This window comes from Ammospiza caudacuta, chromosome 2 (genome assembly GCF_027887145.1).
Source record: "Ammospiza caudacuta isolate bAmmCau1 chromosome 2, bAmmCau1.pri, whole genome shotgun sequence".
In the NCBI taxonomy this organism is placed as follows: domain Eukaryota; kingdom Metazoa; phylum Chordata; class Aves; order Passeriformes; family Passerellidae; genus Ammospiza; species Ammospiza caudacuta.
This window is the reverse complement of record NC_080594.1, coordinates 119,559,246-119,580,159: the sequence shown is the minus strand read 5'-3', so window position 1 is coordinate 119,580,159 and position 20,914 is coordinate 119,559,246. Positions and strand designations below refer to the sequence as shown.

Below are 20,914 nucleotides of genomic sequence, written 5' to 3'. Positions count from 1 at the left end.
GGAAAGGAGAATTTAGGCAAATGTCAGTGAATGGCTGAGTTTGGATATGATAGGAATGATAATGGAGAATTTCCCCTCTGCAGCAGTGCCAGCATTCTGAAACAGGCAGGAAACAGAACAAACTGCTCAAATGGGAAGGGAAATTTGGACACTTTGTGCAAGTTTGGAACTCCAGGACGGGCTGACAACAGAACTGGTTTTGCTTTTCTACCCCAACAAATCATTACCAGGGAAAATCAAAATGTTTGCAAGTCCCTTTTGCCAATCCTGGATTTTTACCTTCTAGGATTATCCCGAAACTGATTTTTTTTTTTGCAGACATCTCTTCTGTATGAGCCTTTTTGGTTTGGAATTTGGTGTCACCCTTGTTCAGAATTAAGGGATGGAAGTTGTGGTGTCCTGTGTCCTGTTCAGCCTGGAGAGGAGGAGGCTGCAGGAGACCTCAGAGCCCTTTCCAGAGCCTGAGGGGCTCCGGGAGAGCTGGAGAGGAACTTCTCATGAGGGCAAGGGGGAATGGTTTCAAACTGATAAAGGGCAGGGTTAGGTGGGATCTTGGGAATGAGGAATTGTTCCCTGGAGGGTGGGGAGGCACCGGGATGGGATTCTGTCCCTGGATCCCTGGCAGTGCCCAAGGCCAGGTCGGACACTGGGGCTGGAGCAGCCTGGGACAGTGGGAGGTGTCCCTGCCATGGCAGGGGTGGCACTGGGTGAGTTTCAGGATATTCCTGTGCTGGCAGGAAAGGCTGGCACAGCTGGCATTGCTCACCTGCACAGGAGAAGCTTTGGGCTGAGCTCAGGGTGGCCTTGCAGGGCCTGGAGGAGCCCCAGGAAAGCTGGAGAGAGACAATTGCCAGGGGATGCAGGGACAGCACCCAGGGAATGGCTCCACACTGAAAAATTACAGGTTTAGGTGGGATGGTGGGAAAAAATCCTTCCCTGGGAAGGTGGGAAGGCCCCGGAGTAGAATTCCCAGAGCAGCTGTGGCTGCCCCTGGATCCCTGGCAGTGCCCAAGGCCAGGCTGGACACTGGGGCTGGAGCAGCCTGGGACCATGGGAGGTGTCCCTGCCATGGCAGGGGTGGCACTGGGTGATTTTTAAGGCCCTTCCAACCCAAACCTTTCTGTGTGTCACAAATGCATGACCCTGTGCTCAGCAGAGCCAGGCTGGGATCCTCCCCAGCTCTCTCAGCCGGCCCTGGGCTGTGTGGGCCCCAGCTGCTCTGCAGATCCCACCACAGTAACAGCAGAGCATGTGAGGCCTCACAGAGCAGAGCAGATCCACAAAAAGAACAACTGAAAGGGACAAAACCCTGCAGAGTGTCTGGGGGATGGGCAGTGAGGGGGATTTCTGTTCTCTGTGTTTCCAGCAGGGACATGGGGACCTGTGGGATGCAAGTGCTGCAGGCAGGCACAGGGTGGACAGGAGCCACTTGATTCCACCTTCCCTCCTGTCCACCCTGTGGCTGCTTTTAGGTGCTCTAAAATTTCTCATCTTTTCCATTTTCCATCTCCTCCACCGGAGCTGGAATCTGGGTTAGGATTTGTGTGGAGCAGACACAAATCACTGGCTGGGCAAGAGCTCCCCATTTTAATTCTTCTTTCCAGATTTCTTTGTGCAGTGACAGATGAGGTGCCCCATTCCTAAAGCAACACATGGGCAGTTTTAGGAATATTCCTTTACAAAGTAGTTCTGCAACAGAGCAGTGTCATGTTTTGGTAATGTCAAAATCTGGAAATGGGAGATAAAAGAGCAGCTTTTACCTCAGAAAAAAAAATACAAAGGCATGAGAGGTGAAGCTGTGGGGGAAAAAGTTCATGGTGATCTTTCTTTCCTCACTCCACTGAGCAACCACAGGATTCTGTGACTGTTTTCTGTCAAAAGAGATTAAAGTTGGGTCGGAAAAGTAAAGATGGATTTCAGAGTTGCTCCTCTGGGGATGGACAATCCTGGCTTCCATAAACAAAACCATAATTTCGCAGAAATGCTTGGAGAATCCTGCTTGGCACTCGTGCAATGGGAGTGAACAAATGCACAAATTCTTTATCCAAAATATCAAGACTCCTTTTCTTTACCGTGGCATTTATCCTGTTTATGAGAATATGAAAATACAAATCTGTGGAATAGAAAAGAGCTGCTTTATTCTTGCCTTAAAGTCAAACTGTATTGTAGGATGTGCTAATAAGAGAAAAGGGATTAATGAAGAGGAGATACTTTGTGGAAGTGCTCTGGGAAAGAAACACAACTTCTCCATGTCCACACCATGGATTTTCTGTGTTCTTATCCCCAGCTCACTGTGTTTCAGCTCTGGGGGGGTGTTTGGACAAATCTGGGCTGGGATTTGAATGAAACCATTAAAATTAAACCATTTAATTTCCGCCTTATTTTTAGCTTTTCCTGAATCTACTCAGCTCCTCCTCTTTAGGCAAGGAGATCTGTAGGCTGAGCAGGCAATAGGGAAATCATGATTAAAACAGAAATAATTGTTGGGACAGAGAAACTTTGATGAGTGCGATAAGGGAAACATGGATTTGGGTAAAAAATAAAAAGTGCTGCATTTGAAATGGACATCCTGGACATGGAGATGGGCCCTGATTTCATGGAATCACAAAATGATTGAATGGTTTGGGTTGGAAGGGGCCTTAAAGCTCATCCAGTGCCACCCATTGGGTGCCCCAAGCCCCAGTGTCCAACCTGGCCTTGGACACTTCCAGGGATGGGAAACCCACAAGAATTTGGATTAAAAATAGATAAAATTAATGGATGGAATGGAATGGAATGGAATGGAATGGAATAGAATAGAATAGAATAGAATAGAATAGAATAGAATAGAATAGAATAGAATAGAATAGAATAGAATAGCTGGAAGTGACCTACAAGAACCACCCAGTTGTGATATTTTTGAATTTTGCTCTATTCTGATGGATGTGGCAGCATCCAGCAGGATCCCAGGACTTTGTTTTCTTTTCAACCAGCTTTAAAATTGAAAATTTAATTCAGTTCTTTTTTGCTTTGCTGCCCATTTCTGCTATTTTTGAGGGTACTGAGTGGGTCACACTGGCAAAGTTAACACAAACTCTAATTAATTAGGTTTTTATGCTAATTCACAGTCTTGCACATTCCAGAGCCATTCCTGACTCGGGGGATGAGACTTCAGCCACAGCAAATCTCTGCTGTGTGGTTTCCCCCCACCCAGTGTGGAAATTTGTATTTAAAACTCCGCACTGGGTGTGCCAGCTCCTCCAAGGGCCAGCTTTCCCCCATAGGAACCTCATTTTAATTAGAGAGACGAATGGGAAATTCAAACGCTCAGGAAACATTTATTCTCCCTCCTTGCTAAATCCTTTTTCTGTGGTTGTATCTTCAGACCTTGAACCCCCAAAATTAAAATAGAATTAAAGTAGAATAGAGAACGTGTTGGTTGTGAGGCTCAGACCACTGGAGGGGTGAACTGGGTGATGGAGGCACAAAAATCAGGAGTAAAACTCAGCAGTGAAATCAAATTTAAGAAAGATCCCAAGTGGGTTTTGGTTAAAAACCTGTGGGGAGTTGGGACAAAGCTGAGGACCCTCCTGCTTTCTTGATTTTCATTCTAACAGTTGTACGAAATGGATTTTCTTTCTTGTCCTAAAATAGTTCTGCCAAACTGCAACCTTCAGTAAAAAATCAGAATTATTAATGGTGTCTGAAGTGTAATTATCATTACAGATAACAATATTCTATACTATTTACATAATAAATAAATATATCTATATTATGTATATAATAAATACATATAGAAGAAATATAATAAATATATTCTATATTATTATTATTATTATTATTACAAACCCACTGAACTTCCTTGCTCCCCATTCTGTTGTTACTTTGGAGATTCCCTTAATTTCCCCAGAACACTTTTCCAAAATGTTCCAAAGTGCTCTAAAGAACATTTTTCCTTCCCTTTACCAATCAGGACTGGTGTTTGTTTGGAAACCAAGAAATTCCTTCTGAAGTGCTGGAACCCTGCTCACTGAGAATTTTAGATTTTCTGTGCTGGCAGGCACTGACCCCCAAAAAACCACTACATTTAACCTAAAACCGTAGAGAAAGCTTCCAAAATTAAATAATAAAACTAAAATTATAAGTGTAGAGTTTAAATAGAAGTGTGTAATATCATATAGTAAAAACTGTAGAGTTAAAGTTTTAAAATAGAATAATATACTAATATAATATAATATAATATAATATAATATAATATAATATAATATAATATAATATATACTATAAATATTACATATTAATATATATAAAATAAAAGCTTTAAAACAAGAGCTAGTCCTTCTTCTTGAGTTTAAATAATATTATGTAATTAAATAAAAACTTCCACATTACAAACCACAAATAATTAGTTATTAAATTAAAAATAAAAATAATTTAAATATAATTTCTTAATGAAACATTTTATCCTTAAAAAACCTGATAAAAAACACAGTTCAATTTTTTAATGTATTAATAAAGTACTACCAAACTCATAATTTATAAAAGTATAATATAAATAAAAACAAATTAACATCTGTGGTTACTAATTATTGAGGGTCCCAGAACGAGGTGAGAGATGAGAATTGACTCTAAGGTTTTAGGAAGTTGATTTATTATATTATGATATTTATTATATTAAAAGAATATTATACTAAAACTGTGCTAAATAAAGGGAAAGGAGACATCAGAAGGTTTAACAAGAATGAATAATAAAAACCTGGGACAGACTCAAAGTCCTGAGCTGGATTGGGATTGGCCATTAAGTAAAAACAATTCCCATGGAACCAATCAAAGATTGCTATTAGTAAGCAACCTCCAAACCACATTTGAAGCAATCAGATAATTATTGTTTACATTTCATTTCTGAGTATTCTCAGGAGAAAACTCCTGGCAAAGGGATTTTTCATAAAATATCACAATAACAAGCATCTAAATCCAAACAAAAAATACAGTCTCACACGTTTAATCCCAACTCTAAAAAAAAAAAAAATAAGATAAAACTGAACATCAGTGGTGGTAAAACCAGAAATTTGGAGACCCAATTGTGCTGAGTTGGCCAAATTTCACAGGGAATCCTGACAGGATGGTGAAATAAATCCTGAGGGCAGGGATGGAGTGGGAAAGGAGAATGGCTGATGCATTGAGAACCTGCCCTAAAACAGAGGCTGGGCAGAGCTCCAGAATAAAGCAGGGATTTATTCACAGCATCTCCTCCATGGATGCACCTTGGGCAGCACCAGAGCCCAGCCAGGGCTGCACCCAGGATGAACCAAAATGGCCCCAAAATGCACGGCCGGGCACGGGCTCTGTCCCTGGGATCAGTTCTGCTCCATTTGCACCTTGCAGTTCATTGTCCCATTGCAGCTTTAGCCCTGCAGTCCCACCCTGCTTGTTTTTCTCTCTCCAGCCCACGGGGTTTGTGCTCCTGGGCTGAGATTTGGCTCATTTGTCCTTGGTGCCCAGCTGGAGCAGGAATTGTTTTGTGTCCCTGCTCTGTGCACAGAGCTCAGCATCCCTGAATGTGAACCCAGCCCCACACACTAAAGCAGCACAGAATGTGAAAAATAGAAAAGCTCAAACCTGCAGTTTGTGGTAGGAACAGCATTTCTGGGCTTTTTGCTATAAAATCCACCCTCAGGATTCCTCAGAGACAATGTGGATCCATCCATCCATCCATGGTCAGGGAGCTCTGGACAATGCAGATCCCGCCAGCCTTCATCAGGGCTCTGCTCTTGGTGTGCTCTTGGCTCACCATCCCATGATATGAAGCCCAGCCCCACACACTGAAGCAGCTCAGAATGTGAAACATAGAAAAGCTCAAACCTGAGGCATCAGCTGATTTCTGCTTCTGCCTAAAGCTGAAACACCAACAAGGGAAGGGCAAAGTTCTGGGCAGGTTTGGGATGTTCAGGAGTAAATCAGCAGCCAAATGTGCTTTGTGCTTTCAGAGTATGAAATCGAGAGATCCTTTTTCCTGAGGATGAAGTGCGTCCTGGCCAAGAGGAATGCAGGCTTGACCTGCAGTGGCTACAAGGTAACGTCTATAAATTACTCCTCCACCCCTGAAGTATCCCACAATTGACAAGTTCATTTATTTGGGTGTTTGGTTTGGGTTTTGTTTTTATTTATGTGTAGCTGAGAGCAAAGTCTGTGATAAGAAGAATCAGCGGAGATTGTCGCAGACATTTCTCCACAGAAATGCTTTCTTTCAGATTTCTGCGTCTTCGGGAGGCCAGAGGCCCCCGAAGAGAAGGTAAACAATTATTATCAGCTGCTGGGGAATGCAACAGGAACACCTTGACTGGCTCATTTTCTGTTGCATTATTATCAGCTGCTGGGGAATGCAACAGGAACACCTTGATTGGCTCATTTTCTATGTTTATAATTAAGAGCCAATCAAGGTGTTCCTATTGCATTCCCCAGCAGCTGATAATAATTGTTTACCTTCTCTTCGGGGGCCTCTGGCCTCCCGAAGACGCAGAAATCTGAAAGAAAGCATTTCTGTGGAGAAATGTCTGCGACAATCTCCGCTGATTCTTCTTATCTTAATTATAAACATAGAAAATGAGCCAATCAAGGTGTTCCTGTTGCATTCCCCAGCAGCTGATAATAATTGTTTACTTTCTCTTCGGGGGCCTCTGGCCTCCTGAAGACGCAGAAATCTGAAAGAAAGGATTTCTGTGGAGAAATGTCTGCGACAGGAGATCCCCAAAATGCCCTCAGTAATTCAGATTTAACGGCGGCGGCACACTGCCTCCCCTTGGTGCCTGGGAGTCCCCTGGAGCTGCCAGGAGGGCACAGTTTGGTTTTATTCCCCACGGAGCAGGAGGCAGGCGAGGCAGGAACCCAGACCAGGGATTTGGGCATTTCCCACATCCCACCCAGCTGCACAAAGCTCCTCCTTGGCCTCAGCACTCAAAACCCTCAACCCTTGCCATCACCTCGGCATGGAATTGTGCTGAACCCCCGAGTCTGTTTATAAATCTCACAGTTTGCGTGATGTTCTTTATTTATGACACGAAATCAGAAGCTGCGGCAAACACTGAAGTCGTAGAATAACAGCTGTCACTTGAGGAGTTTTTATTTTCATAGGTGCAGGCAGATTTTGTTTTCAGATTTTTAGTAGATTTTTTTTTTTCCAGATGTTCAGGTAGTTTTTCTTTTCAGATGTGCAGGCAGATTTTATTTTCAGATTTGCAGTACTTTTTATTTTAAGATGTGCAGGCAGATTTTATTTTCAGATTTGCAGTACTTTTTATTTTCAGATGTACAGGCAGGTTTTTTTTCAGATTTGAAGTACTTTTTATTTTCATCTTTACAGGCAATTTTTATTTTCAGATTTGCAGTAGTTTTGATGTTCAGACTTGCGGTAGTTTTAATTTTCACCTTTACAGGCAGTTTTTAATTTCAGATCTTCAGGTAGTTTTTATTTTCAGATTTGCATGCAGATTTTCTTTTCAGATATGCAGGCAGTTTTTATTTCAGATGTGCAGTAGTTTTTATTTTCATCTTTACAGGCAGGTTTTAATTTCAGATGTTCAGGTAGTTTTTATTTTCAGACTTGCAGTAGTTTTGATGTTCAGTCTTGCAGGTAGTCTTGATTTTCAGCCTTACAGACAGTTTTTATTTTCAGATATGCAGGCAAATTTTCTTTTCAGATGTGCTGTACTTTTTATTTTCAGATGTGCAGTAGTTTAATTTTCAACTTTACAGGCAGGTTGTTTTTTTTTCAGATGTGCAGTAGTTCTTATTTTCATCTTTACAGGCAGTTTTTAATTTCTGATGTTAAGGTAGTTTTTATTTTCAGATTTGTAGTACTTTTTATTTTCAGATATGCAGGCAGATTTTATTTTCAGATGTGCAGTAGTTTTTTATTTTCAGATTTGCAGTACTTTTTATTTTCATCTTTACAGACAGTTTTTATTTTCAGACTTGCAGTGGTTTTGATTTTCAGACTTGCAGGTAGTCTTGATCTTTAGCCTTACAGACAGTTTTTATTTTCAGATATGCAGGCAGATTTTATTTTCAGATGTGCAGTAGTTTTTACTTTCATATGTGCAATAGTTTTTATTTTCGTCTTTACGGGCAGTTTTTTTGTCAGATGTGCAGTAGTTTTTATTTTCATCTTCACAGGCAATTTTTAATTTCAGATTTGCAATAGTTTTTATTTTCAGATTTGTAGTACTTTTTATTTTCAGATATGCGGGCAGATTTTCTTTTCAGATGTGCCGTAGTTTTATATTTCAGATGTGCAGGTAGTTTTTCTTTTCGGATTTGCAGTAGGTTTTATTTTCATCTTTACAGGCAGTTTTTATTTTCAGATTTGCAGTACTTTTTATTTTCAGATGTGCAGTAGTTTTTATTTTCATCTTTACAGGCAGTTTTTTTTCAGATTTGCACTTGTTTTTCTTTTCAGATGTGCAGGTAGTCTTTATTTTCAGCTTTGCAGTACTTTTTATTGTCATCTTTACAGGTAGTTTTTATTTTCAGATTTGCAGTACTTTTTATTTTCAGATGTGCAGTAGTTTTAATTTTCAGCTTTACAGGCAGTATTTTATTTCAGATGTGTAGTAGTTCTTATTTTCATCTTTACAGGCAGCTTTTAATTTCAGATGTTCAGGTAATTTTTATCTTCAGATTTTCAATACTTTTTATTGTCATCTTTACAGGTAGCTTTTATTTTCAGATTTGCAGTACTTTTGATGTTCAGACTTGCAGGTAGTTTTTATTTTCAGCCTTAAAGACAGTTTTTATTTTCAGATTTGCAGTAGTTTTTACTTTCACACGCGCAATAGTTTTTATCGTCGTCTTAACAGGCGGTTTTTATTTTCAGATGTGCAGTATTTTATTTTCAGATGTGCAGCAGTTTAAGCTGAATCTGAAATCAGGTAAAAGAACAGAGCTTCAGTTGTGACATCTCCACGTGGCTTTGGGGGGTTTCTGGGTTTATTAATTCCCAATTATCACTGTTAATCAGAGGCATCACTTCCTTTGCCTCACTATTAAAAGTTTGCACAGTGAAAAATCAAAGGATTCTCTCGTCTGGAGAGATGTTGGCCTAAATTCATTCCATTTGACTGTGCTTAAAGTCAGGACTTAATTTTTAAGGAATCACCTCATTAGCTGAAGCACAGAAAAAGCTCATGGACCAAGTGATGGGGGAATTGAGATCTGCTGGGAGATCTTCTGATTGTCCTTTTGCTGAACATTTAAATCAATGGAAAGGAAGAAGGTTGAGCAGGAGGAGCCAATTTCCAGGTGATGTTTGGTAGCTGTTTAGAGCACTAAATACGCTGAAAATTAATTCCTGTCCACAGGACACAGTTAAAAGCCAAAGAAGCAGAAATTCAGCAAAGGGATGTGATATTCCTGCAGCTTGGGCCAGAAGGTTGCCAGGGGCACTGATGATTTCTGAGCACCAGCACCACACTAAATAAATCTGCTGGCCTGGAATAGTCCCCAGGTTGCATTTCCCCCTCCCCTTTAGCTGACACTGAATTTTTGCAGTCTAACACTGTCATTATCACCTCTGTGAACAGCAACTGTACACAGGGATCCCGAAATCTGAGCTCAGGACCTTGGGCTTGGTCAAGTGTCAAGAAAAACAACCCCTCTGAACTCCAGCAGAGAAATTAAAACTCATTTCTTGTGCATTTGCATAAACACCAGTTAATTTTTATTGCTTTTGTGATGCATCAATACCCGCTGGGTTTTTAAAGTGCCTTTTTTGATGTGTCTTTATTTACATCAGAATAATAACTCATTAAAATGTAAATGTTTTTATTCATCTTTGAGTGTGTGTAGGAGAGAGATGGACATTTAAAATAAACAACTTCCAGATTTATTTTTATCAATGAACAAGAATTCTGGCGGTATCTACAGGAAATCTGTATCAGGGAGATTAAAGTATTAATTAGAAAGCAATTAGGCAGTCCCCAGAGAGGAGGTGCTTCAATACTGGATTAATCATGCTGTCAGCAAACACAAAACTGCATTTACTGAGTCTTAATCTCTATTTACAAATTAACTGCAATCAACAGACGACCCAGAATTTAATTTTATGCAGGAGTGTGTCTGTTGGAACCATGGATATTGAGAATTTTGGGCTTTCTGTGCTGCCAGGAGAGAACACTGCATTGACCTGAGGCCCTGGAGAAGCTTCCAAAATTCAATAATAAAACTGAGATTAAAGGTGTGGAGTTTGAACAGAAGTGTGTGATATCACAGGGTGGGAAACTCAGAGCTGAAGGGTTTAGAATACAGGAACAGACAGAAAGCAAGAGGGAGGTTTTGGGGTGGAGGCTGCTCCTTCTTCTTCACCTTCTTCTCCATGGGTTTGGGTGGTTTTGTGTCATTGGATAAAAAGTCCCCATTGTGGGCATGGATGGGTTGGGTATTGGGTTAAAAGTGAAAATAATTGAGATGTCATTTCTTAATTGGACAGTTTATCCTTAAAAAAACTTGTAGAAATAGATACAGGGCCATTTGTAGCTTTTTTAGTGAAATGCTGTAGAACTCATGACTTTTAAGACTGTAATAGTGATAAGAACTAACAAACATCTGAGTCTGAACACAAAATACCATCTCAAATACTTTCAATCCTGACCCTTACCCAGGCAGAAAAGAAGATAAAAACACAATATGTGTCTTTATAACCTCATTGAGACTGGCTGGGCAGCAGACTTGGGCCTTTTCCATCAGATCCTGAGGGTGTTTTCCCCTTTTCCCAGGTGATCCACTGCAGTGGCTACTTGAAGATCCGCCAGTACATGCTGGATATGTCCCTGTACGACTCCTGCTACCAAATCGTGGGGCTGGTGGCCGTGGGGCAATCCCTGCCTCCCAGTGCAATCACTGAGATCAAGCTCCACAGCAACATGTTTATGTTCAGAGCCAGCTTGGATTTGAAACTGATTTTCCTCGATTCCAGGTAAGCAGCTCTTTCATCTCCAGCACCGAGCGTTCATGTGTTTACGTGCTGTGGTTTCCAAACATCCGTGGGAAAAAAAATCCAGCAGTCCAAGCTAGATCTGGAGCTCAGAGCCTTCAAAGCCTTTCAGGCAGCTGGATAGACCAAACTTTGTCTGGAATGCCAAGAAATAAGAGCCTGTCCAACTTAACCTGGAGTTACCTGCACTTTTAGGGTCAGCTGAAAGGTTCTTGTTGTGAGGATTGGTCACAGGAGCAGTGAAACTTTTTTTTACCTGAAAGGACACAAATTTTATCGTGCAGAGCCAGCAAAAGGAATGAGGATGCACCAAAAAAACCCCAAGAAACAACCCCAAAAGTGGAATACTGAGATCAAACAACTGGCTGGGGTCATCCAGAAAGCTTTTGAGAGAGCAGTAAGGAGGAGAATTCTGTCTTTTGGTATAATGCTTTAACCATGAAACCAACACTGATAATGGGGTTGTTAGAAAGGGAATTAATTCCATTGGCTACTACACATGAAAACAGGACCTTCTTAAACAAAAATTTGGGGAAAACAGCTGAGGAAAGAGAGCCCTGCATCCACTTCAGCTGATGGAGCTCTGGTGAGCACAGAACCAGAATTGAAATTCATTTCTCTGGTTTTGGAGCAGGTTTTGGAGCAGGTACCTTGCAGGACACAACACTTTGTACCTTGTAGGACACAATACTTAGTCCAGTGCAGTCCAGGAGACCTTGAAGGGAAAATCCCAAATACACAAAGCATTGACAAGATGATCATTCTTCAAAAATCCTTTCGTGTGGGTCCCACATTCCCCATTTCCCTGGCGGGCTGGATTCGCAGGGAATGCATTCGTGCAGTGAATGTGGGAGAAAACCCCTGTACCCAAGGGAGTGGAGGCCAACCGTGCAAGGAGAGGCGTTTCTGCGTGCTCAGCCCAGGAGACAGCGGCTCCATCAGCTGCTGGCACACAAAGAGCTCCTTGTTTCTGGAGCCCTTCCTCGTTTTTTGGCACGCGCCGCTCCGTGCCGTGGCTACAAAGGAGCACGAGGGGTTCAGCAACACGTCCTTGCATGTAGGGGAGAGGAAATGATGTGCCTGGGAGGAACTGCCTGGAGGCAGAAGTGCCTTCAAAGGCCACAGAACGAGCAGGGGCGTTGACAGGAGCAGGGATAGACCCAGAGCTGCTGCAGAGCTGTGTTTGCCAAGGAGCAGATGGGTGTCATCCACACACCGCGGGACAAGCGGGGGAATTGAGCTGCACCAAAGCCTTTTGCTCTCCCAGCTGAGCAAACCAAACTGTGTTTAATGAAAACAGGGGCATGTTAGGAGTTAGGAAAAACTGGTTTCAGGCCTGGTTCTGGTTTCCATACAAGGGGATGGATCTTGAGATATAAGTCACAGCAGACAGCGTGAAACCATGGGAAGGTGTCGCAGACATCTTTCTGTGAAAATCCTTTCTTAGGATTTTTCCTGCTGAAGCTGAGAAGTTTCAACCACAAAATGTAAACAATGGTTATCTGCTGCTGTGGAATGCATCAGGTGGATTTTTGATTGGCCCATCTTGGATGTTTATAATTAAGGGCCAATCAAGGCCGAGTTATCTTGGACAGAGTCTGAGAGAGCTGCCTTTTGTTATCATTCTTTTCTATTCTATTCTTAGCTTAGCCAGCTTCTAGGAGGAAACCTTTCCTTCTATTTCTTTTTAGTATAGGTATAATATAATATATATATCATAAAATAATAAATCAAACCTTCTGAACATGGAGTCAACATTCTCGTCTCTCCCCTCATCCGAGAGCCCTTGTGGACACTGTCACAGGAAGGAGCCACTCAAAATCCCTTTCTGGCCACCTGACACAACATAAACCACACAGGCGTTCATCCACTGAGGGCACTGGAAGGAGAAGACAGTTGCTGCCCTCCAAAGTGAGCTGCTCACTCTGATTTTTGTGGTGCATTCATTGCCAGGGGGTTTAAAAATACTTTGAAGAACTCAGGAGACAAGAAGCGATCAGTGGGGTGAGCTCTGTGTGTCCTGTCACCTGCACAGCACAACCTGGAGAGCCCAGGCTGCCTGAGGGATTGATTTCATGTTAAGGAAGTGAAACGGCCGAGTTTATTTCCAGACTCAAGCGTTTCCAAAATTTGGGTGTCCTAGGAACTGTCAGTGGTGGTTTTTGTGTCACCAGCTTCAAAGTGAGACTGCACCTTTGGGAAAATGAACTGCACCACTGGGAAAATAAACCCCTGAGCCCCTGGGTTGTGTTTGTGGTGCTTTGGCTGGGTTTGGATGAGCTGTGTCTGTACCCACCAAGGGGCAGGATGGAGCTGCCACTCTGCTTTTAGGTGCGTGAAGTCAGAAGGAGAATTGAAACCTGAGCAGGATCTGATCCACCATAATTTCGTGTTCCTAATGTGCTTAAGTGAGGATCTGGGAGGAGCACACACTGCAGAGGAGGAACACAAGCATCTGTTCAAAGACATTTTGATGTTGTTGTCCTTCAGAAGAATCCAAGCCCTCAACCCTCTCAAGCAGAATCATCTCAGTCTCTGTGGGGTCCTCTGGGCTGGTTAGAGTCAGGCTATGAGTACAGAAGATGCACAGTAGTCACAAAACTTTTTTAAAATTAATCAAAATGTGCATTATCATCAATCCTACAACGACAGGAATTGGTTGGGACCCCCTGCTCGTTTCTGTGGACACTCCTGTGTAATCCCTGTGCTGTGCATCCTCACCAGTGTAAGTTCATACCAGGAACATCCTCTGGAATTCCATGTCCTGCCCATCCCTGCTCAGTTCATGGCATGAAGTGGTTTGGGGAATTTAAACTGCATTTCCTTTGATCTAAACTGGAGGACAACCTCCAAGAGCACCCTAGGACACTCCAACTTTAATAAATACTCCAGTCCACAAGCCTAGGCTAGAGCTGGTAAAACCCCTGAAATTAAAATGCGTCTCTGCTACTGCAGCAGATCCTCAGCAGGGACAATTGTACTGTCACCTGCTATGGGACTGTGTCACTTGCTAATGTGGACATTCCTTACTGTTCTGCCTTTTTTTGGCAAAGAAAACTCAGGACATCCCAAAGCCCCCCACAGCCCTGGGTGAACAAGCCACAGCTTGGCTGAGAAGCACATTGCACTTTAAGGACTATTTTTTCCTCAACTAAATTTTAAAAAGTCCATTTGAAACGTGAAGTTTGACTCTTCATGTCTGACCCAGCGTAACTCTGACCTCTGAATTTGATTCTTCAACATCTGCAGAGATGCTGCTGTTTTGAATCTTTCCATTCTTCTACTTCTGGGATTTTATTTTTTGAAGTCTTGCCTCAGCTTTCCTTTCCTCACCCTGTGGTCTTCACACCTCCTTGTCTTTCCACATTCTCAGCCGCAATAAGCTCCTGCTTTTTTCTCCTGTTAGGCACCACCCTGGATTTATTCACAGGCCCTGATCACATGTGGCCCAACACACCTTCTGCACTCGTAGCTTTGCAAAAGCAAATGAAAACGTGTCAGCAGCCCACAAGAGAGGTTTTATTGTTTCACGAGCAGCTCCTCGAGTGGAACTTTGTGCAAAGGGTCCTGCATGGCAGTGGCAAAAGCCCAAGGTGGAAATCAGTAAAAGAGCTCTTTTTCCTGCCTGGGTGTACCAGGGAAAAGCTGCACCTTGCTTTGGCTGGCCTGAAAGGGTTTCTTTTCTTGTAAAGGTGAGGTTTCTGTTTCCAAAACCAACATTTCGTCCCGCAGCTTTCAGGCACTGATTTGTTGGCACAATCAAACGCTGGGTCACTGAAACGGAATATTCCTTGAGATTTTGTTTATTGCAGATTTTTCCTTTTCCAGGGTGACGGAATTAACTGGCTATGAACCCCAGGATCTGATAGAGAAAACCCTCTACCACCACGTGCACGGCTGCGACGTTTTCCACCTGCGATACGCTCACCACCTCTGTGAGTTCCTGGGCTGGGGCACAGCAGGGACCTGGAGCTGCTGGAGAGCACCAGGATGGGCAGAGGGCTGGAGCAGCTCTGCTGGCAGGAAAGGCTGGCACAGCTGGCATTGCTCACCTGCACAGGAGAAGCTTTGGGCTGAGCTCAGGGTGGCCTTGCAGGGCCTGGAGGAGCCCCAGGAAAGCTGGAGAGAGACAATTGCCAGGGGATGCAGGGACAGCACACAGGGAATGGCTCCACACTGAAAAATTACAGGTTTACATCAGATATTAAGAAAACTTTTCTCCTTGGGAGGGTGGGGAGGCCCTGGAATAGAATTCCCAGAGCAGCTGTGGCTGCCCCTGCATCCCTGGCAGTGCCCAAGACCAGGCTGGACACTGGGGCTGGAGCACCTGGGACAGTGGGAGGTGTCCCTGCCATAGCACTGGATGGGCTTTGAGGTCCCTTCCAGCCCAAACCATTCCATGATTTCCAGTGTTTCAGCCCTGCTGACCATCTGTGTTTTGTTCTGACACTTGAAAGAATAATTTTCCTCTCATAACCGTGCGTTGTAATCAAAACTCATTTTTCTTTGGTTCAACAACTGAAGATTTCCTATCAAGATCCATAATTGGTCAGATATTAGGAACATTTTCCTCCCAGTGAGAATGGGGAGACCCTGGCACAGGGTGTCCCTGGATCCCTGGCAGTGCCCAAGGCCAGGCTGGACACTGGGGCTGGACCAGCCTGGGACAGTGGGAGGTGTCCCTGCCATGGCAGGGGTGGGGTGAGATGATCTTTAAGGTCCTTCCAACCCAAACCCCTCAGTGATTCCATGATTCCATGAGTTATCCAGTCCAAGCCTGGCTGATGTCATTTATCAGCCCAAGAACCTGAACACTTCACGTTATCAGGTGTCAAACTTCCCTCACCAAAATAATAATCCAGAATTTGGGGTGAGGGATAATGAGCAGGGGCCAAAAGCAGAGGGAAGTTGTGGATTCCACATCCCTGGAAGCATCCAAGGCCAGGTTGGACACTGGGGCTGGAGCAGCCGGGGACAGTGGGAGGTGTCCCTGCCATGGCTGGGGTGGGATGGGATGAGCTTTAAGGCCATTTCCAACCCAAACCATTCTGGGATTCTATGGAATACACTGAGTGCAATGAGAAGCTTTGCAGACAACAAGCAGCATGCTGGAAAGCAGGAAAAAATCCTTTCCAAATCTTGACTGGAGACAGATTTTCCCAAGTTCTTGGCTATCACTTAAGGAAACCATTAATTGTGTAAATACAGCTTGATATGCTGGGCTTCTGAAAAGAAAAAAAAAAAAAAAAAAACAACACCCAAACCAACTTATCTGGCCAGTTTTTGTACTTAGGGGATCCAGGCTATTTTGAATATTTGGAATTAATTCTGGATGGTGATCGCTTGAAGGAAAAGAAAACCTAAAGAGCAAGTAAATGAGAGGGGAAAATCTGAACTTCACTAGCCTGTGGTGTTAAAACAAAACCTATGCAGCAGCTCTGCATTCCTCTGAAATATGTTAGTAATAATCATCCTGTGTTTGAAGGGAATGCAATCCCAAAAACTCCTTGGAGGGCCATTCGTTAGGAGCATGTGGATGAGGTTCGGAGAATGGATTGTCAGGAAAAAAATGACACATTTAATAATTTCCCATCTTCCAACAGAGTCACTAATCATATCTTCAAACATCTGGATCTGGGAAGGAGTTCATTCAGTAGCACATTAATTTGAAAAGCAAATTGAGGGAATGGCTGAACTCTGGATTTGGCTCCGTTTGCTGCAGCCCATACGAGGCAAAGATGACATCCAAAAACCAATGTCAGGCAATTTTTTTTCCAGATTGCTCCTGTAGGCTGGAAGCAGCCAGAGTCAAATCCTCCTTTTAGGCTTCCTTCTTCTCTTAGTGCGTGCTTCTGATGAGGATCTGGAATACCAAGGAGGCTGTAGCTGTGTTTGGCAGGTCCAAGCTGAAATTGCAAATGCCGAATTCCGCCGGGGGCAGGGTGTGCCACACCTGGGAAAGCAAAATCTGACCTTTAACAGCGAGTTCAGATTTACCAAAACATTACTGAACACTCTGGGAAGAAAGAATGACCAGGGCACATGGAAAATCCTGTCAGGGACACCCTCCCTGTAGTGGTGACATCTGCATGTGGATGTGACTGCTGACCTGTTCAGGATACGCTCAGTATTTCCACCAGACTGTTTGAAATACTTCATAAACCAGCATGGAGCTGATGCCACCACAGCCACAATCACCTCTGGAAAAACAGTTTTCCACTTTAGAGCAGCAGGATGGATCATTCTGTGGCTGCCAGTTTGATCCATGTACGACTGGAGTTTTAAATGAAGAGACAAATCATGTTCACTGAATTACCCACCACATCCTTCCACAAGGAAAAAAAATCTCTCAGCCAAATGGGATACTAAGAGCAGTTGTGTAGATTAAAGATAAATTACTGTAAACTTTAAAAACAGAAGAAAAATGGGAGCCATGCATAGGAATTTATGAAAGCAGATAAATCCCAAGAAGCAGAAAATAATGAGTAATGCTTGGGCAGCAGTGGGAACAGTGCAGGGTCATGGTTGGAATACCAAGTAATGGGAATTATTAAACCAGATGTAAAGTGCACAAAGTCCCTCTGGGGAGCAGTGTGAGAGCTCCCCCAGCATCCATCAGCAAATGTCTCAGGAACATGAGCAGTGAAAGGTTGGCAGGGTTGTTGTACCATTCTACAGAGCAATCTGATGATGAAGTGTCACCTGATGCAGAAATCCAACGAGAAACATCTTGCACCTAATAAGGGTATTAAGGGAAAAAAAAAAATAATAACCGACCCTAAACTAGGATAACCATTTGCTTTTTTTTGAGAGGAAAAAAATCCCAAACTGAAGCCCTGAAGCAGCTGAACTCAGAGTGAGGCAGCACAGGGAGTAAAACAAAGGAAACAGTGAGGGGAACGAGTTAGGAGGGATAGAACAAGAACATCAAGCTAGGAGGGAAATGTAGATGTGAATATTTGCCCAAGGTGTGCTGGCAGCCAAGAGAGTTTCCTGCTTGAAACATTTGATTGGCTTCCAGCTCCAGGAAAACACTTGTGGCGTTTGAAGCTGTGTTATTTATTTCCAGAGCCCCTTTCATACTCACAGTGTTTGCCCTGAAATGCGGCCACACAAACAAGGAGGCCCTGCCCGAGGATCCTGCACTCTAAAATACAGGACAGAGTTCCAGTATAGACAAAATATCTTTGTGCCCTCAGAGATACCCCTTTGTTTGTACCCTTGTGAGGGGGTTTTGGGCATCCCATGTGTTGCAACATCCCTGCTCTTCCCACGGGAACTTGAACAGGGTTCAGGTCTCTGTGCCAGTGTCCCCACCAAACCCTTCTGCTGCTCCCTGGATGTCCCCCTATGTTTTTGCAGGGTTATTTCACAGAAAAGCTCAGTTCCACCGTCTCTAGTGTTGGGTCTGCCCCTGCTTTGCCAGCTCTCTGGCAGAGCAGCACCAGATTTTGAGAGGTCTAAAAAGAAAATAGGAGTTTGCTGGGCACTGTGCCTTGCCCAGGGGCCGTGCCCATGGCATGCCAGGGCAGCTAAACCGGGATCTGCTGCCAGTGTGGAGCCAAGAAATCCATTTCTCGTAGGGGCCGTGCCCATGGCATGCCAGGGCAGCTAAACTGGGATCTGCTGCCGGTGTGGAGCCAAGAAATCCATTTCTCGTAGGGGCCGTGCCCATGGCATGCCAGGGCGGCTAAACCGGGATCTGCTGCCAGTGTGGAGCCAAGAAATCCATTTCTCGTAGGGGCCGTGCCCATGGCATGCCAGGGCGGCTAAACCGGGATCTGCTGCCAGTGTGGAGCCAAGAAATCCATTTCTTGCAGTGCAGCCTGGGAACTCCCAGCCACACGCCCGGAGCCTGCTGGAGCCTTTCAAAACAGCCCCGTGTGAGAGCCCAGAGCCTTTCCCAGCTTCCCTGTGAAAGCAGGAGCCAGGCAGAGCCCTGGAACACCCAGTCACAGAGGGCACATCCAGAGGAGGAAGCCACAGCATCCTCCCCCTTGGGCTGCAGCAGAGGCCACCAAGAAGCCCGAGCCTGCACAGATTGTCTGGGCGCTGGGTTTGCCTCACTCCCATTCCTGAGGTTTCCCTTTCAGCATCAAACGGGGCAGCTGAGCACAGAGCCAGATGGAAGCTGAGCTCACTCACTGTCTCACTCACTGTCCCCCAGCCAAGGTCAGACTTTCCCCAGATTGCTAAAAAATCAGGAGACACAAAATCCTCCCCCATCCCCAGAGAAATACTGGTTAATCCAGATAATTAGGAAGCGAAGCTGAACGCTGCAGCCCTCAGTGGTTTTCACATCTTTTCAAACACTGTCTTAACTGCAGAGCTAAAAGAGGGATTTAAAAAAAAATCAGTGAGAGAGGAGGAAAGCCAAAAGTAGTCCCAAAGCACACGGAAGAGCTTTGTTATAGTTAGTGATCCATGACAGCATTAATTTCTCTTTAGGAAGAGTGAGTGCAGCAAAGCATTTTGAACTCAAGGAAAATGTGCTCATTAAACCAGCACAAAGACCTAGTTCTGAAAGGCCAGGCCACATTCCAAACATTACCTGTTACATGGCCTGTGCTGAAATGTAAGGATCATTTCCTGGAACAGGACCATTTGGATTTTAGAATGAATCACCAAATCATAAAAGCACAGAATGGTTTGGGTTGGAAGGGATCTTGGAGATCATCTCATTGCAACCCCCTGCCACGGCAGGGACATCTTCCACTGTCCCAGTTTGCTCCAAACCCTGCCCAACCTGGCCTTGGGCACTGCCAGGGATGGGGCAGCACAACTACAGAGCACCACCCACAATTATAGAACACTCAGAAATAGCAAAACTGCAGCACAGAGACAATTATTAATATTTTTATAATAGAAGCTTTGAGTAGCCACTCCAAGACTTTCAACTCGCAGTGATGAATTGCACTTAAAAAATACGAATGTCTTTATATTTTCTAGGTGTGTTTACATACTTACACACACATTCCTCATGATTTCCCATCCTCCCATAAAGAATTCCATGTGGAAATGTAGGAGTGGAAGGAACACCAGCAAGAAGGAGGCAAAAAGCTGATACCTAAAAGAGATTTGAAACCCCAAATAGCAGTGGCTTGGTGATCACCATGGAGGGTGGGGTTTTGAATGTCCTGCAGGATCATGGAATGATGGAATATCCTGAGTGGGAATAAACCCACAGGGACCCCCCAGTGCCAGCCTTGCCCTGCCCAGAGCCCCCAAAATCCCAGCCTGGGCATCCCTGGCAGCGCTGGCCAAAGGCTCCTGGAGCTGTGGCAGCCTCGGGGCCGTGCCCATTCCCTGGGCAGTGCCAGCACCCTCTGGGCAAGAACCTTGCCCTGAAACCCAACCTAAATCCCTCCTGGCCCAGCTCCTGCCCTCCCTGGGTGCTGTCCCTGTCCCAGAGAGCAGAAATCGAGCTGCAGACAGTTTTAGGGGTTCATTTTGTACACAGGCACCTCATCCTAAAACGGAAGAATTGACACTTCCAGAAAGACCTGTCAATTTTGTAAGAGCCTGATTTTCTTTGGGAGATAAACTGGGATTGAAGGAAAGTTTAAATATGTTGGGATGTGCAATGGATAAGAGAGGAGGTAGCCCAGAGAGGTGGCCCATGTGCTCCAGACTGTGGGAAACCTCACTGAGTCTTCCAGAACCACAAGGAAATGGATGAACATGAAGGAGAGGGATTTTTTATATGGGCAAAATTCCCAGAATTCACAGAATCCCTGGGTTGGGAGAGACCTCCAAGACCATCGAGTCCAGCCCAGCCCCAACTGAGCCCTGGCCCCCAGTGCCACATCCAGGCTTTGTTAAACACACCCAGGCATGGGGACTCCACCACCTCCCCGGGCAGCCATTCCAGAACTTTCTCACCCTGGCTGCAAAAACCTTTTCCCTGCTCTCCAACCTGGATTTCCCTTGGTGCAGCTTGAAACTATG

At 44.2% G+C, this 20,914-nt stretch overlaps 1 protein-coding gene across 2 annotated transcripts in view; it reads left to right on the top strand.

Annotated features, from left to right (window-relative positions):
• SIM2 (SIM bHLH transcription factor 2) overlaps nt 1–20,914 on the top strand; it is a 69,276-nt gene that overhangs the window by 35,946 nt on the left and 12,416 nt on the right. For both annotated transcript variants that reach the window (XM_058800178.1, XM_058800179.1), the window contains exons 5-7: nt 5,967–6,052; nt 10,749–10,948; nt 14,795–14,901. In XM_058800178.1, coding sequence (XP_058656161.1) covers nt 5,967–6,052; nt 10,749–10,948; nt 14,795–14,901 — 393 coding nt within the window. The remainder of the gene's footprint in view (nt 1–5,966; nt 6,053–10,748; nt 10,949–14,794; nt 14,902–20,914) is intronic.